General features: G+C 38.8%; 1 protein-coding gene across 2 annotated transcripts; it reads right to left on the reverse strand.

Annotated features, from left to right (window-relative positions):
* Positions 1-807: 807 nt before the first annotated feature.
* LOC122235494 (endogenous retrovirus group K member 13-1 Env polyprotein-like) lies at positions 808-8,123 on the reverse strand. 2 transcript variants are annotated; one of them, XM_042975135.1, is made up of 3 exons: positions 8,027-8,123; positions 2,542-2,821; positions 808-1,828 (listed from the first exon to the last, which is right to left on the reverse strand). In XM_042975135.1, the coding sequence occupies exons 2-3, from the start codon at positions 2,607-2,609 to the stop codon at positions 982-984; spliced, it is 915 nt and encodes a 304-aa protein (XP_042831069.1). In that variant the 5' UTR covers positions 2,610-2,821; positions 8,027-8,123; the 3' UTR covers positions 808-981. The 2 variants fall into 2 exon arrangements, with proteins under 2 accessions (XP_042831069.1, XP_042831068.1); XM_042975134.1 differs by lacking the exon at positions 8,027-8,123 and having other exon boundaries at positions 2,542-2,924.
* Positions 8,124-18,069: the final 9,946 nt, after the last annotated feature.

Consider the following 18,069-nt stretch of genomic DNA (forward strand, 5'->3'; position numbering starts at 1 on the left):
AAACATTATGCTTTGAAACATTATGAATCTAATTAAGCATTATGTCTGACCCTGCCCACCCATAGACACACCCCTCTTTCTATAAGAACAAAAATGTAGATGAAAACATTTGACAAGGGGAAATAAGGAAGAAGCATCAGGAAATCTACATTCAAAAAAAATTTTGCAACTTAATGGTCTTGCAATTTTGGTTCAGCACTATCTTGGCAGGTGGATGTGAGTTAAAATGAGAAATGTCATAAACATCAATGAAAATCCCACATTCCTTGTTGTTTGCTTAATTCTACCTCTATACATACATTTTAATGGGAAAGTATGGTGGAAGGCAAGAGAAACCATGGAGGTAAATGGGGCATATTTGTTTACATCCATGTCATTTTTAAGTCATTTTTGTCTGTCGCGACCGGCGCAACAAACACCGAGGTCAGGGTCCTGAGGGTAGGGGAATGCAAGAAAAAAAGAGAAGAGAGAAAGTTTGGGAACAGGAGGGTCCCCTGGGCTGATGGCCCAAGTGACGGCTTTATTGTTGCTGTACACAATCTTTTATAATATAAGACTCTTATGGATCAGGTCATTCTAAGAATAAACAGGTTTTACATGATCACTGCCAGCCAAAACATTTAGTTCTGTGTACCTTGCGAACTTTCTGAACGGGTCACAAGACCTTGTTGATAGATTGCTAGCAAAACACAGTTCCCATGTTTGTTTCTATCTGACTCAGGGTAGAAAAAGGGAGGTAGCATTACTGCCAACACCTGCAGACCACAGGCTTCAGGAATTAACTTTCTCAGCCTTGACAAGGCTTTTGTATGCCCTTGAGAGTGGGGGAATGGGAGGGGGAACCACCGGGTTGGCTTGAGTCAACAGGGAATGTTGCTCAACCTGGTCTCAGCCTGGCGCCGGGGCCCAGCCTCCCACATGAATGGGAGGGGGAGCCACCAGGTTGACTGAGTCGACAGGGAGCCTTTGCTCGACCCGGTCTCAGCCTGGCACCGGGGCCCGGCCCCCCACATTTCCCCCTATAGTTTGTAATTGCAACATGTGCATCCTGGCCTGGTATGTGGTAAAGGCAGTAAGACCCCATCTCCAGAAATAACACAGCAAGACAAGTATAACAGATATTACGGAAACAATTCCAATAAAGATCCAAAAGGAATGTTGAAGAATATTAAATGGATTAAACCCATTAAGTTGGTGCAGTATGGTTTCAGCGAGATCTCCAGGGTTAGGGAAACTGAGTGAGCTACTTGCAACAGCATTTATCTCTTCTTGTAGCTGTAAGAGGTCTAAGCTAGTATTAGCATCATGCCAAACCCCTTGTAAATGACGACGCACTTGTCCCCATGTCACATTGGTATACTCTAAAGAAGTAACACAGATATGCTTATATGCATCATGACAAATTAAAGAAAGTCTGGTACACAAAACAGCAAACTGATCACCAAGATACCTTAATGCTTCTTGTAGTGCCTCTAATTGGGCTTCCAATTTACGGTCTATTCGTTCTTGAGTGGCAAACACCTTGGATACATTATGAGCCAATTCATTTACATGGGATGCCGTTTGGGCACTTTCATTTAAGGATATTACAGATACAGTTGCAGAGGCAATTACAGTCACTGCTGCTATGAGTCCAGCAATTAACAGTCCAAGAAACCGTTTGGTCTTGTGCAGCCGTTCACAAGCAGGACACGTCAGCCGGTACAACTGATGACCATCTTCTTTCACTGGAGTAATGGTCCCATCTCCAACAATCAGATAGTAGGGTGGAGGAACACAGACACGCAATTGCAGAACTGGAGAAACATAATATTCTGGAAAACTAAAGCTGTCATTAGTATATATTTTATCAAAGGTAGCATATAATTTCCAAAGATCAGAATGAATTCTTCCTTCAGGGGATTGCAAAATAGTTTGTGGGATAATCTTATGGTGTACCTGTACCTCGTTAGGAGGTGGACCCATATCTCTTAAAGGAGCCACTAAAGGTCTCCTTATTTCCCTTTGCACTTCCAAAATAGCCATAGGTGTTTCTTGAAGGAATGAATGCCAGGCCTTTCGGGAATAATCCGTAATGGTATAGTTTATGTCTTTAGGAGTCATCCTCAATGAAGAGGATTGGGCACATTTACCCCAAGGTGAGTCCCCAGTAAGGCCTTGACAAGCTGAGGGACATATAGGAAGATTCTGAGGGGTATCACGTGGTCCAAAAAATATCCATTCTCCTAATAATTCTCTCTTTTGCCAATAAGCGGCAACGGAGCGGGGTACCCATTAAGAAGGACGCTTGTCATTTTGCCACATAGTATAAGTAATAGACCGCCCTACTGGTTTCGTACCCAAACACCCATAAGCAAGTTTGTATGGCATAGACTCCCTTTGCAGGCAGATGGGTACTCCTGCAGAGAGTGTCATCCAATTTATAGAGGCCGACACAGTGGGCAAAAACCCTGCATCTTCCCCTCCCATAAAGGTGAGATTGGTGTATACTTTGGGTGTGGGGTCTCTCCATGTTACAGGTTGTACTGTAGGAGGACCTACCATGTATGCCCAATAGAGGGCAGACTCTCCGGTTGTAGTGAGAATGCACAGGCATGCCAAGAAGACATGTGTGGCCGTTACCTCTCTACCTGAGGCCATCACTACATCAGTGGCCTGGGTCAGCAAGTTCTTTATCTGTCCCCAGGTGGGTGTACCCGCCTTATGACTCCGCCGTTGTCGCTTCTGGGGGGGATCCGTCACTGTCAATTTGGCCATTTTTTGGCACAACCGTAATGTCTCTGAGGAGCCGAAGCGGGACCCAGCGTGGCGCTTCCTCATCCTGTGGAAAAACACAAGCATACCCTCGCCCTTTTCGAAGGACTGGGTCTGGGCCTCGCCAAATGCCTTCCGGCATATCTTTCCATCTTGCCATCAAGAGAGGTTCTTGATTCCTTCCCCAGCGACTCTCTGTGGCAGTCATCCCTGCTTCATTGACATTTTAAAAATTTAAAACATACAACACAAGAGTGAGATGTACATGTGAGGAATACTTTATCTTTCCCTTTAATATCTCCCCCTCTTTAAGTTTTTTCAGATACTGTTTTAGAGTCAGATGAGCTCGCTCAACAATAGCTTGTCCTGTGGAATTATAAGCAATGCCAGTTGTATGCTCAATTCAGAGTCGGTGGCAAAATTCTGCAAAAGATTTAGAAGTATAAGCACTACCATTGTCAGTTTTTATTTTATGAGGTTTGCCCATTGCTGCAAAGGCAGAAAATAGGTGATTTTGAACATCAACAAATGCTTCTCCTGAGTGGGCTGAAGCATGTATATAGCCTGAGCAAGTATCTACAGACACATGTATATATTGCAATTTCCCAAAAGGTAAATATTGGGTGATGTTCATTTGCCACAAATCATTGGGCCGAAGACCTCGGGGATTAATGGCATAGACCGGCTGTGGGAAGAATTGTGGACAGATGCCGCATTGTTTAACAATTTGTCTGGCCACTTCACCAAATATTTTGAATTCTCATCGAAGGGCTGCCGCATTCTGATGAAAATTATCATGACTCCTTTTGGCTGTTTCCAAAGGAGTGGTAATGGGCAGAACTTGCAATAAATGGGTTGCTGCACTGGCTATCCAATTCCCAGAAACTAGGGGACCAGGCAGATTGGTGTGAGCTCGAATGTGGGAAATATAAATTGGACTGTGCCGTGAATTAAGAAGTTTTTGTATAGCATGAAATAGATGATAAAGTTCCTCATCTGCTGTCAGTATAAAGGCAGTGGGAAGTTGCAACACGGCTTTGACAACGTATTGACTGTCAGAATAGACATTTATAGATTCCGGGTAAGTTTTTAGGGCTACCTGTACAGCATAAAGCTCGGCCCTTTGGACAGATTTAGTTGTATAATTTAAAGTGATCAAATTTTTATGTTGAGAAGTGACATAATACACTGCAATTTTACCCTCTTTACTAGCATCCACAAAAATGGAAGCAGCATCTTCAATCGGCTGACAAACAATAGGATTATAGGGCAAAATATCTGTAAGATTGAAACCTTGTATTAAAGAATCAGAAGGTAAATGAAATTTAATTTGGCCTGTAAAATTAGCCAAGGCAAGTTGCCATTCGATGGACTGAGCAAAAGCAGCGTCCACCAGCTTCTGTGTCAGAAAGGCACATGCAATAAATTCTGGATCATGTCCAAAGAGCTGAACAGCTTGGGATCTTCCTCTAATGATGAGAAGACAAACCATAGATAGCAAAGGATTAATGACATGCAGAGAGTGTAAGGCTAAATGTAGCCATTCAAGTGGGCCATGAGGTTGCCACAGAATTGCAAAGGGGATGACCTGAGGTTTTAATATTACTAGATACAAAGGCTGAGAAGGGTCAATTCTAGTGACTTGGGCCTGCTGAATGGCCTGTTCTATATGTCTTATACCTTCTTTAGCTTCTTGAGTGAGACTTCGCGGGGATGCCGGAGAACTATCTCCTTTTAGAATATTAAACAAAGGCAGTAATTGTTCTGTGGTGACTCCTAGTGTATTTCTAATCCAATTTATATCTCCTAATAATTTCTGAAAATCATTTAAAATAGTCAAATGTCCGGTTCTAACTGATACTTTCTGAGGACGGACAGTTGATTTGGAGATGAGATACCCTAGGTATTCAAAAGGTGCTTCCCTTTGAACTTTCTCAGGGGCAACAATCAAATTATATGCTTTAAGGCATCTTTGAAGAGAAATAAAAGCCTCCTGTAATAATTCCTCAGTTTCAGCAGCCAAAAGTAAGTCATCCATATAATGGATAAAATATACATGGGGAAAACTCTGTCTAAAAGGGGTAATTGCTCTGGCCACAAACTCTTGACATAAAGTCGGACTGTTAGCCATGCCTTGCGGTAAGACCTTCCACTGATACCACTTAGCAGGTTCCTGTAAGTTAGTGGAATGCAGGGAGAATGCAAAATGTTCTCCGTCACCAGGGGTCAACGGAATGGTAAAAAAACAATCTTTTAAGTCCAAAACTAGCAATTGATATTGTAAAGGAATGGCCGATGGGGAAGGGAGGCCGGGTTGCAAAGCCCCCATGGGCTTTATGACAGCATTAATTGCTCTCAAATCTTGCAGCAACCTCCATTTGTTTGACTTTTTTCTAATCACAAAGATTGGGGTGTTCCAGGGACTGGTGGAGGGAACTAAATGACCTAATTGCAGTTGTTCCTCTATGAGGTGAGCAGCAGCCTCCCTCTTAACAGTAGGTAAGGGCCATTGGTCAACCCACACTGGAGTGGAAGTCATCCACTGGAGAGGCATAGCGTGGGGAGTTTCCAATGGCCCTAGGAAAAACCCAATCCGAAATGGTCTCTTTTAGGCTCGGGGACATATGGCTCAGGATTCCCCTGCAACTCCTTCCCTAAGCCTTTCCCCTCAATATAGCCCATTTCCTTCATAAGGTGCATAGCAAGATTAGTCCGTTTTTGAATCGGGACTGCCTTAGTCTCCAGAGTCAAATTCATTGCAGTTAATATGTCCCTGCCCCAGAGATTAAGATCTATATTCAAAACAAAAGGCTGAAAAGTTCCAGTCATACCATCAGGCAGTCTCCAATGTAAATAATCAGAGCTTTGCAACGGAGCAGAGGCATAACCAACACCTTTAACTGGAATATTAGTCACTTGAGTAGGCCATGTGACAGGCCAATTTTTTTGAGCAATAACTGAGACATCTGCACCTGTATCCACTAGTCCCTCAAAAGGGACTCCTTGGATATGCAATGTAAGCATGGGCTTTTCTACAGAGATCACTTTAGCCCAATAAAGATCTGTGGAGCCGAATCCCTGATTTCCCCGATAAGGTTTAACAGCCTTATTATTGGAGGATATCTGGGGTATCAAGATCAATTGTGCTATGGGAGTCTTGGGCTCAAGCACCAAAATTCCTATAGTTAAGCTGGCCAAAATTTTTATTTCTCCAGTGTAATCTTCATCAATAACTCCAGGATAGATCATCAATCCCTTAAGAGTCCAGCTGGATCTTCCCAATAATAACCCCCAAGTATTCCTGGGTAGAGGCCCCCATATCCCTGTGGGGATGGCTTTAGGGGGCTGACCTCCTTCTAGGTAAACGGACTGAGCTGGGGCAAGATCTAGTCCTGCACTGGCGGGGGTGCCGCGGTGTAGTTGGCTAATACCTGGGAGGTCTCCAGTGTTGGACAAAATGGGTGGGAAGGTGCCTGTGGGAACATTGCCGCAATTGTTTGAGGGGCCTGTGGCTGGCCCCGCTTCCAGTTTCCCGGAAGAGGTTTGCCATTACAATCAGTTTTAGAGCGGCATTCATTGACCCAGTGATACCCCCGTCTACATCTGGGACAAATAATTGCCAGCTTATTATTAATATTAGGGCCATTTGACAAACCGGGGGTGGTTGGAATTATTTCTGTATTATGACATTGGGCCTTCATATGGCCGTTTTGGCCACATTTGAAACACACTATTCCACCCAACTTTCTTGGATTAATTCTTACGTTTTTACCCTGAAGCTGGGCATGCACCTGTAAGAGGTCTATTCCCTTTAAGGGGGCTGCCAAGGTAATGCCCTGAATATAAGATGGTCCAATCTCAGCACATAGTCTGACATAATCCTCCAAGGTACCCTGATTTTTCCAAGGACGAATGGCTGCCTGACATGCAGAATTAGCATTTTCATAAGCCAGTTGTTTTACAATAATGGTACCTGCTTCCCCATCAGTAACGATACGGCTGACTGCCGTCAAAAGGCGCTCAACGAAATCCTGGTACTTCTCATCTGGCCCTTGCCTAATTTTAGACAATTCCTCAGTTCTTCCCCCTGTAGAGGGGAGTTTTTTCCAAGCTGCAATGGCACAGGTATTAATTTGATTATATGCAATTTCAGGATAATTCAGCTGGAGGCCCACATCATAATATTGTCCTGTACCTGTGAGCATGTTAAAATCCACTGGTATGTTAGTTCTTTTATTATACATAGCCTGTTTTTCAGCATTCTCTGCAAATTCTGCTTTCCACAAGAGGTTATCTCCCACACTCAAACAAGCCTGAGCAATGACCTTCCAATCTCCTGGGCATAATGCCTCCCTGCTCAAATTATCAAGCATAGACAGGGTAAAGGGAGCTGTTGGACCATACTGGGCTGTAGAGGATTTCAAATCTTTCAGCAATTTAAAACTTAGGGCGGAGTACACTCTCTGTCCCCCCTGCTGAATAACAGGGTAAATGTGAAAAGCAGAGGTGTCTTCCCCATACTGTGTTGCTTGATACAGAGTCCGCTGCAAAGGAGTAGTTCCCATAACGGGGTAAGGTTCAGTGGACTGTTGATTCTGAGTAATAGGGAAAGCCAGCCGAGGTAAGCCTCTATCTTGTGCCTGAAAAGAAGGTTGTTTTAAAGGTACCTTCTGGACCAGAGGGGCCAAGAAGGTAGGCTTCCTCTGATCTTCCAAATACGGCCCATCATCTCCCTGATCCCCAAAAGGAGAGTCATCATTATTTTCTGGATCTTGCACAGATAACTGTTCTAGGAGGGGGAGAGGAGGTAAAGGTGAAGGCACCCGTGATTGTTCTGAAAGGGCATTGAAAGTAGTTTCTGGAGGGAGAGGAGCATCTGAAGTCACTAAGGGTTGGGCTACTTCCGAGCTAAGAGAAACTATTTCAACAGAATCTTGCGGAGCAAGGACCTCCAGGATCAAGGACCTTTTTAATACAGGTCCAAGTAGACCACAAAGTCCCTGGAACTGCAGCTCCACGAATCTTCATTTGATTTTTAAGTTCCTGACCAACTCGCTGCCAGTCCTTTAAATCAACTGTACCCCCATCTGGAAACCATGGACAATAATCATGCACTATGTCAAAAAATTCCCTAAGGGCTGACTGAGAAACCTTAATTTCCTTCTCCTTCATAAGAGCCTGCAAGGCAGTTACAAAATATCCCTCTTCCATAGACTGTTTCTGTCCCATAGTTTTACTCCCGTCGTCTGTGCTGCTGGCACAGTTCCCCTACCTGAATTAGATGCCGCGCATCCACTTTCGCTTTCCTCCTTGTTGTCTCAGGTCCCTGTTCGGGCGCCAATTGTCGCAACCGGCGCGACAAACACCGAGGTCAGGGTCCTGAGGGTAGGGGAATGCAAGAAAAAAAGAGAAGAGAGAAAGTTTGGGAACAGGAGGGTCCCCTGGGCTGATGGCCCAAGTGACGGCTTTATTGTTGCTGTACACAATCTTTTATAATATAAGACTCTTATGGATCAGGTCATTCTAAGAATAAACAGGTTTCACATGATCACTGCCAGCCAAAACATTTAGTTCTGTGTACCTTGCGAACTTTCTGAACGGGTCACAAGACCTTGTTGATAGATTGCTAGCAAAACACAGTTCCCATGTTTGTTTCTATCTGACTCAGGGTAGAAAAAGGGAGGTAGCATTACTGCCAACACCTGCAGACCACAGGCTTCAGGAATTAACTTTCTCAGCCTTGACAAGGCTTTTGTATGCCCTTGAGAGTGGGGGAATGGGAGGGGGAACCACCAGGTTGGCTTGAGTCAACAGGGAATGTTGCTCAACCTGGTCTCAGCCTGGCGCCGGGGCCCAGCCTCCCACATTTGTCGCATGTTATGATGTGTTATGTTTGTTACTTCCTTGTTTCAAATTCAAACTCTTTGAGGGCAGGGACTATACCTTCTGGTTCATTATTTCATTTTTGTGTTCTGAGTGTCTACTATCTGATGGGCCTTTTCTAGCTCCTAGGACACAGTAGTGAATAAAAAGACAAAAATTCCTGCCCCTGTTACTGTCGCCACAGCACCTCTGTGTCTGCCAGTGGGCAAAAGTCTTTATCCAAGACTCCACATAAGGAATAAAGGTGCTTGCATGAGAAAAGGGAATTTTTCTGTTGTTGTCATAAATTTCTTATATATTTTTTTTCTGAGAGTAAACTGATGTTTAATTTGAAAGAATAGCTGTTCTTGTCCCATTAAATATTTTTAGATTCTCAGCAAAGTTTTCTATGAAACTGCGAGTGGCTCTATCTGTATCGGGTGGTTACTTAGCTTCATTTTATTTCAATTTCCCTATCTAAAATAATAGTAAGAAAGCTGTAGGAGGGAAGAGTGTGGGTCTGGGGAAAAGGTCACATTTATTGTTAATTTTGGACTGACTCTATATTAAGCATTACTTGTTAATTTTGGACTGACTCTATATAAAGCATTACTTAATGTCAGCTAATAATAATACTCTTTATTCATCACAAGGATATTGTCAAACTTGAAGAAATGGCAACCACTTCTTTCAGATTTTAAAGCATCAAAAATAAGGAATCCCTTAAAGCAAATTTGTGTGTATGTATCATCACATTGGATAACAATGTGTCTTTGTAGCTTCACTTATGTTACTTTGTATTTCTCATAGAAAAAGTGAGGATTTCTGAGAAAACGGAATTTTCAAAATGATATTACCACTGAGGTAGATTTACAACAAAAAAGGTAAGTTTGATTTACCTTTACCCTGAACAATGAAAGTACTTAGAAGGGTAAGTAAAGATTGTTTTAAAATTATTAGAATAAACTGGAACTATAGTGCTCAGTTGGAAGTGGCTTATGGCAATAATTGCATCATATGGTCAACTAATTAGTTTTTAGAGGGATATGGATAATAGGTAGGAGACATTCCAGCAAATGAAGGCTCACATTGTAAAGTTCTGTGCATCTTGCCTGCATTTATTTTACATAAGCAAGCCATGTCACCTTCCTAAGTAATCTCTTAATCATCACTTCATTCTGTGTTCAACATCTCTCTCACTCTTAACTTCCCAGAGATCCTTTCTCCCTCAGACATTGTCATATTTAGTTCTACCCTCCTAGGCCTTAGGCCAGGGGTGGCAAACTGAAAAATCTGATAGGGTGCTGGCAAATACCATAATGAAGTTGTAGATGGTGTAAGAGACAGAGATGGTTGGGACTATGGCAAAAGACAGAGCAAATGACTTTTAATAGAGGTGGCTACCACATAGTTTCAAGTGGTTATTACCATGCAAGAATGCCACCCCAGTGTTTCTAAATCTGTTTTTCAAGAGAAAGTAAAATCGAGAATATCATGTGAATTCTTCCAATGCTTAATTGTTAGTCAGTTTTCCACCACTGCTGCACATAACTTATCCCATCCACTTTACTCACCTCACCCCTACCCATCCAGATAAATACAAATGTCCATATTCTACCAATTTTGTGTTTCCTTTCTTCAGACTCTATGGAGTAATTCCATTCGCTAATTTTTTATTGAAGTGTTTACCATTGACATTGTTTTAATATATCTTCAAACCTGTGATTGTATTTAAACAGGGGTTACTGCTTTAGTTAAGAAGGAATTGAAAATCTAATGGTAAGTGACTATATTAGGATAGGTAGTTGTTTTGAAAAGGGGACTATGGGTCTCCTCAAATCATAAGATATGTAAGCTGATTGCCTCTGCCAATATGTTAAATAGACTGGCTCCAGAGTAATGTTACAGAAGATGTGAATTGAGATCAATTCAGTTCAAAACATATTTACTGAGAATGTAATATGTACCAATCAGGATTTTTAAGTTGAAAACCTTGAACATTTTTTTTTTCTGAGAAAAAGTGCCTTTTGGGGGAGGGTAGAATTTTGGTAAAAAGAATGGTGGGTATCTTAGCTCAGGCTGCCATAACAAAATACTATAGATTTGTTGGCTTAAACAACAGAAATTTATCTTCTCAGTTCTAAAGGATAGAAGTCCAAGATCAATGGGCTGACATATTAGTTTCTGGTGAGGACACTTCCTAGCTTGTAAATGGCTGCCTTCTCTGTGTCCTCTTGTGAAGGGACTGGGTGGAGAGCAAGCTCTCTAGTGTCTCGTTTATAAGAGCACTAATCCCATTGTTAGGGTCCCACCTCATGACTGCATCTAAATTTAATTATCTCCCAAAACCCCCATATCTAAAAACCATCAAATTGGGAGTTTAGACTTCAATATATGGATTTTGAAGGGGTATAATTCAGTTCATAGCAATAGGTGATACATGGTATTGAAGATACGGTTATTTGTTTAAATACTTAATTTCCTAACATATAACAAGCTATTCATAAATAAAAAAATTAATATGCATTAATTAGCTATACTCATAATTTTTTCATTTAAACTTAAAAGGATCAATTTGTCAAAAAATTGAGTTATTTTCCTAGAAAGAAATAGTAAATATATTGGTTTTCTTGTTATGTTTCTTTTTTTCTCTCTCTCTCTCCTTTTTACACCCCACTAATTACTCTTTCTGAATCTACATTCATGGAAGAATTTAACCAGTACACAAAATAAAATCTATGGGTGAATTAATATTTCCTTAGCAACCATAGGTGCTTCCCAGCTTACAATTTTAGATATTATTGACATTTTTTTCCAAATATATATTTTGAGTCTATACAGAAAGTTCAAGAATAAAGCAAATACAACATGAAATATTGACACTTCAACCTGTAATAAGAAAATCTGCCAACAGAACAGTTACTAGCATATTAAGCTAAATCCCCTCTGTCTCAGTTTGAATTCAGTGTTTTTCAAATGGTCAATTGAAAAACATTACATAATTACTATGAGCATAATCCAATGCTGGGTACCTCAAAGTAGAAAAAAAGTATAAGGCACAGTCCCTGTTCTAAAGAAGTTTAAAGTCCACTGGGTAAAGGAATTTATATGCAAAGAATGCTTAGAGAACCATTAAATTCTAAGTTTTATGAAGACTACCAAAGCAAGAAGAGTTCTGAAAAGCATATAATCAAACTGAGTTTAAGTAGCCTGAATGGCTAAAAATCAAGACAACTGAGAACACTAAATGTTAGCAAAAATGTAAAACAGCCAGGGCTTTTACCCCCTGGTGGTGGGAGCATAAAGTGTTACAAACACTGCAAAAAAATCTGATAGTTTCTTACAAAACTAATCATAATAGATAGACCTTGAAAACATTATGCTAAATGGAACCATCTAGACATGCATACAAATACTGTAAAAATCCACCTATATGAGATGCCTAGAATAGGCAAATCCATAGAGACAGAAAATAGAATAGAGGTTACTTAGAGCTAGTGTGGGAGGGAGGAGATGGAGAAATATTGGCAATGTGTATGAAACTTCTGTTTGGGTTGATGAGAAAAGTTCTAGAAATGGTTAGTTATGATGGTTTCACAACATTGTGAATACACTTAATGTCACTGGCTTGCACACTTAAAAATGGTTAACACAATAAATGTCATGTTCTGTATGTTTTACTATGATATTAAAAGTTGCATGTACACACACACACACACACACACACACACACACACACAAATGGAATGAAAAAAATCAGAATGCATCACTAAGGAAACAAAAAGGCAAACAAAGCCCTAAGTATGTACCTCCTCCATTATTCAGGAATTCTAACTCTAGGTATTTATCTAAGAGAAATAAAAACATATATCTATAAAAACATTTGTATAAGAAGGTAGCTATATTTATACAAGCCAAAGCCTGGAAAGAGATCAAGGTATTCATCAATAGGAAAATGTATAAACAAATCAATATTACTCAATAATAAAAAGAAACTATATACACAAAATTATGGGTTAATCTCAAATGCGTTATGTAGAACAAAGTAAGATTTACACAAAGGAGTATCAACGATATGATATTATCTATATAGGATTCTAAAAATGAAAATGAAATTATGATAGAAATCACCAGAACAATGTTTGCCTCTGCTGAAGCTGGAGATGGGAATGGACTGTGGAGGGGCCTGAGGGAACTTTCTCCAGAGATGTCAATGTTCTATATCTTGATGGGACTTTGGGTTACACAGGCATGTATCTTTGTCAAAACTCATCAAATGACATAATTATCATTTGTGTGTACTATTGTATTTAACTTTTACCTATGAAAAATAATAAAAAAAACAAATATTGAACTCTAGTTAATGATATACATTACTGATGTTTGTAGGGGTGATGTGAACTAATGTCTGAAACTTACTTTGAAATACATCAAAAAATAAGATGGATAAATGGATGGGCAGATGGATAGATGTGTGATAAAACAAATAGAACAAACAGTTAATTGTTTGTGGAATCTAGGTTGTGATCTATGGGTATTTACTTTCAGCTTTCCTGCATGTTGGAAAATAGTATTCATGGAAAAAGTGGGAACTGAAGTGACCTTTGTCGTGTGGGTAATATTTTATAGGTCTAAGGGAAGAGAGATCTTTGTCTGTAGTGGGGAGTCATAGGGAGCAAAGACTCAATTAATAGAATGGAAAGAAATGGAATGGTCATAGAGTATGGAAACTGATATGAGCAGAGAAGAAGCTGTGTATTAATGAGAAATAAGTATGTATACATATCATGGTCCAAATCAAGGGAAACTTTAAAAAAGCAAGGTAAGGAAATACAAACTTATTGAGGCATTTAGTAAGATTTTCATAGGGCAATGGCTTGGTATAAACGGTATCTTTGGAAGGCTGTTCAGCCAGTAATTTTCTGGACAAATTGCACCAGAAAAAGCCTGTAGTTAGACAGCTTGATTACATAGTTATTGCCACAATACAGACATGAAGTGACAAAGGCATTGCTAGGGTGGTATCAGTGGGAATGCTGTTAATTTTTCAGCTATGAATTTATGGTTGTGATAGTCATTACTGTACATATTTTAAATTAGTTTCAAGAATTTTAGGGAAGGATATACTATTTTTCTTAGGGGATGAACTTATATGTATGTGAATAATTTACTATAAACCTCTTTGGGTTGATACCAGTTGAGGTACTTGGTTAATATATTCTTGACTAAAATGGATGGGAAACAGGACTTGGAAGGTCCTTGCTCTAAGCATCCTTACCAGAATCCTGTTTCAAGGAGATATGAAGCAATGCAGAGTACGAACTCTATGCTTTGAATGATTTATTATTAGAATAATAGAGGAAAGAGAAGAGCCTAGTAATAGTATAGCTGTTAGGACTTGACATTGGACGCATTGGGATGTATTTTAGTAAAGTAGCTATTGGAATACTGTACATTGCAGACCACCAAACAGAAAGTAACAAGCTGACTGTGAAATTACTTCAGCACATAAAAAGGCTTATAAAGAGGCCAGAGTGGTAGTAGTAAGCGATTTTAACTAGCCAGGGATAGACTGGCAGCATTAAGTAGAAGAGATAGGACCTGAAGATTTTTATGGCTTTGAAATATCATCACTTTTTGAGTCAATATGTGTGTCACCCACTAAAATGAGCATAATTTTAAGTAACATATGGCTGAACACCCACAAATACATCAAATGATGTTGTGTTTTAGTGGCAATCTTTCTAGTGGTGAATAGGAAAAGATTCTAACAGCTGGTTTATTTGAAAAGAGAGAGAGAGACAGACTGAGCACAAAAGCTGAGAAAGTTGTAATTAGAATGGTCAGATGCAGAACAAGTGACCAGCTTTTGACACATCTAGACTCAAGAAAAATGAGTCTTTAGAGATAGAAAAGTAGCTAGAGAAAGGAACACACAAAAAAGCATAAAAAAACAATGAGAAAGCAGAAACTGACTAAATAGGAAACTAGAATTAAGATAAATATGCAATATTTTAAAGGAAGAAAATCAGAGGGACAGGCAAATTGATTATAGACTACTAAATTTCCTTGATGATTCTTTCATTTCTTTTATTTATTGAAAAAAAAGTGTGCATATATGTGAACAGGGGAAACACTGATCTTAATAAGAAGAAAAAGAATGATTATCACATCTAGGGTGAATGGAGACAGAAAGGTCAAAGCTCTTCCAGGGCTCACTGGCTGAGAGCTAGGATACAGAGCCAGGGACTGCAGGAACCATATTTCTCAGTTTTCAGGTGGTTCTAATGAAGAGATCAATTTATCAAGCCACAAACAAAACAAAACAAGCAGCAGAAAGGAAACCTGACTGTGGCCAAGACTGAAAAGACAAGAATTATCCACCTATGCCTTAAATATTAATACTTTGTGGAAAATAGTGACTTTTTTGGCATCTCACCCATTCCTCATTTATGTTGGAAAGGTTCTAAATGTATTTGATTTGCTCAGAAACAGGTGTAATCTATCTAAAACAACTAGGCCATCTATTGTACGCTGAGAAAATGAGAAGTGTTAGAAAATCCTCAAAACAAATGAATGCCAGTGTCGGCAGGAAAATCTTCCTGATCTCCTATAGTTATAGCTGAGTAAGTACTAGGAATTTCTAGATATATGTAATTTCACCTGTCAAAGAAACTAAATTAAAAATCTCAGTGTCTAACTTTGCCTCACTAGTAGCATGTAGGTTTCAGGCTCTCTTCGGAAGACACTAAATTCAGAAATGGATGAGTGAATTACGATGATACAAAATAAACATGTTGACAGGTTATATACATATATATTCAAACTATACCTTTTTGCCAATGGTCACAATCTAAAGTGTGTTTTTCTAATTTTTGAAAATATTTAATTGTTCTCTTTAAAAATAAAGTATGATGTAAAGGTAAGGTAACAGAACATACTAAATATTCACAGAATCAAGGTGAGGAAAGTACCAAAAGAAGAATAGATAAATCAAATAAGCCCACCTGGAACAGCACAATAAAGAAATTAATATAATATTTTCATTTTGTTTACCATAGAAGGATTAAGTTGGAAAAAATAAATATGATAAATTTATTATTATCAATATGGATACTTGTTAAATAATATTTGAATTTTTTTCATAATCTGTATAATATGCTATATTTGGTAAACATAACACCTGATAATTTATACAGAAAAAAATGTTCAGATAATTTGGTAATGGAGTTACTACGAGTTCATAAATGCCTTATACTTATGTACCGCAATGCTTTTAAAGTTTTTCTTTTTAATGTTTATTTATTTTTGAGAGAGACAGAGTGTGAGTGGGGGAGGGGCAGAGAGAGAGGGGGACACAGAATCTGAAGCCGTCTCCAGGCTCTAAGCTGTCAGCACAGAGCCCAACGTGGGGCTTGAACTTATGGACTGGGAGATCATGACCTGAGCTGAAGCTGGATGCTTAACCAACTGAGCCACACATGAGCCCCTGTACTGCAATACTTTTAAATGCAGGAGATTCAACCCATCTGGAGTATATTACTTGGATGATTATCCCTCTTAATATTACAGCTAAGATCAGTCATGGCCTTATTCTTAATAGGAAAAATAATCTATTTTATTCACTTCCAGTACAATGCTCTGTTCAAAAACAGTCTAAAGTTTTATATAGAGAACCAGTAGGGAGCTTATATTGATCCTTTAAGAACACGTAAAGCTCATTTAATCAAGAAAAAAAAAATGTTTAAAATTAGCCTTAGCTATAAGGTTAACCTGCAACTGAAAACAGAATAGGGTTAGCATTGAGAGCTAAAACACATAATTAAGAAAATTAAATCTGTTTTTACACACAAACCAACCTTTTATAAAGAATTTTTTTTAAACAAACTGCAACTTTGAAAGTACTACAACTAAAGAGGTGGGAGGAAATGCACAAAGGACAGTAATAAGTTTTCTGAAGTATAAGAAATATAAGGAGACAAATGTGGATTCTAGCTTCAGAGAATGGTTAGGTCTTAGAGTTTTGTTTAAAGTAAATAACCAGTTACTGCCTTGGACTGATGACTTCCAACATCCCAAAAATTGGTCTGTAGAATCTAGACATAGAGAATAGGCTCGGCCAACTCAATTTCTAGGGATGTGTGTTTGTGAACAATCCTACATGTTCCCTAAAGGTGTATTTTGCTCACAATAACATCGTTAGTAATGTTTCTCTTTCTAAATTCCAGAACTCCATAGAATCCAAAACTAAAGAGAATTATAGCTTTAAATATAGGCATTCTGAACATGAAATATTATAAAAAGAAATTTCTGAATCTTTTACCAATCAGTTGATGACTTGAGGCATAAGTTTGATTACCCTTATATTAACATACATAATAACAAGTGTCAGCCATAAAATTATAGTGGTTGATTGAGATTACTGAATTTTGAAAATTATTATTTGTTTCAGTGACCTCTCAGATATTTTTATCTATACTTTCCACGGGGAGAGGAGAATGAAGTATAATATATTTAAAACATATATAATTCTTATACCCCTAAACAGATAATTAAAACATTTATCTATAAGACAAAATTAAGCCAAAAAATTGCCAGGCTCAGAAAAATTCAGACATTGAAGTAGAAGAGAGGATACGTAGAGTTAGAACATTTTGCTAGAACAAGTTGGATGGGTTCCAGAAAGACACTTCTCTGATAGGAATTCTTTTTCCCTCCTTCTCATGGAGTGAGGAGTGCCTCTTCTGATTGGTGAAATTTGGAGAAAGGTCTGACTTCTTGGTTCTGCTATTTGGTGAGAAAGTTGGATCAATTTAGAGGGCTGGTGTAAGAAGGTTCTCTCGTGACAGCAAGTTGAAGCTAATCAGATTTATAAGCATTACAGGTGATAGTTTGATTACTATCTGAATCCTGTACACATTTCTCAATTGGTTCAAAATGTATAAGAAGAAGATGAGTAGGATTGTGACTATGAAGACCTCAAAAATCTAAGTAGATGCCAGGAGTCCCAACAAACCTTACAGGATTTGTTCTTCACTAAAAGCTTCTGTATCACCACAAACTTACACTAGTCTTAGGAGACAGTATAGTAAGGTGAGTATAGTGAATTTGGGTTTTGGAGTTATGCTGCCTAGGTTAGAATCCTGTTTTCATATTTGTAAACTTGGGCCAGTCATTAAGTTACCCTAGGCATTAATTTCCTCATTTTCAAACTAAGGATTATAAATAATATCATGAAGTATTCATCCAGTAAATATAAGCATTTTTATAAACTTTTAATTAATGTCTTTAGTATACTTAGATATGAAATACTATTTCATATATTTGATGAATAATGCAAATATTTCTAATAATGAAAACCTTGTTCCTTCTCACATATACCTAAGTACTGCTTTCGGAGGTGTGAAATTATATAATTCACATCTGGCAGGCTTGCTACAAGTTATACCATCC

This window comes from Panthera tigris, chromosome X, assembly GCF_018350195.1.
Source record: "Panthera tigris isolate Pti1 chromosome X, P.tigris_Pti1_mat1.1, whole genome shotgun sequence".
Taxonomy (NCBI): Eukaryota; Metazoa; Chordata; class Mammalia; order Carnivora; family Felidae; genus Panthera; species Panthera tigris.

Excerpts from the sequence above, each read along its gene's own strand:
- LOC122235494 (XM_042975135.1), bottom strand. The coding sequence starts at position 2,609 with ATGTCTTCTTGGCATGCCTGTGCATTCTCACTACAACCGGAGAGTCTG. Across the intron at positions 1,829-2,541 it reads CCCTCTATTGGGCATACATG|CTTTAGTTTTCCAGAATATT; the intron begins GTAGGTCCTCCT and ends TACTAATGACAG.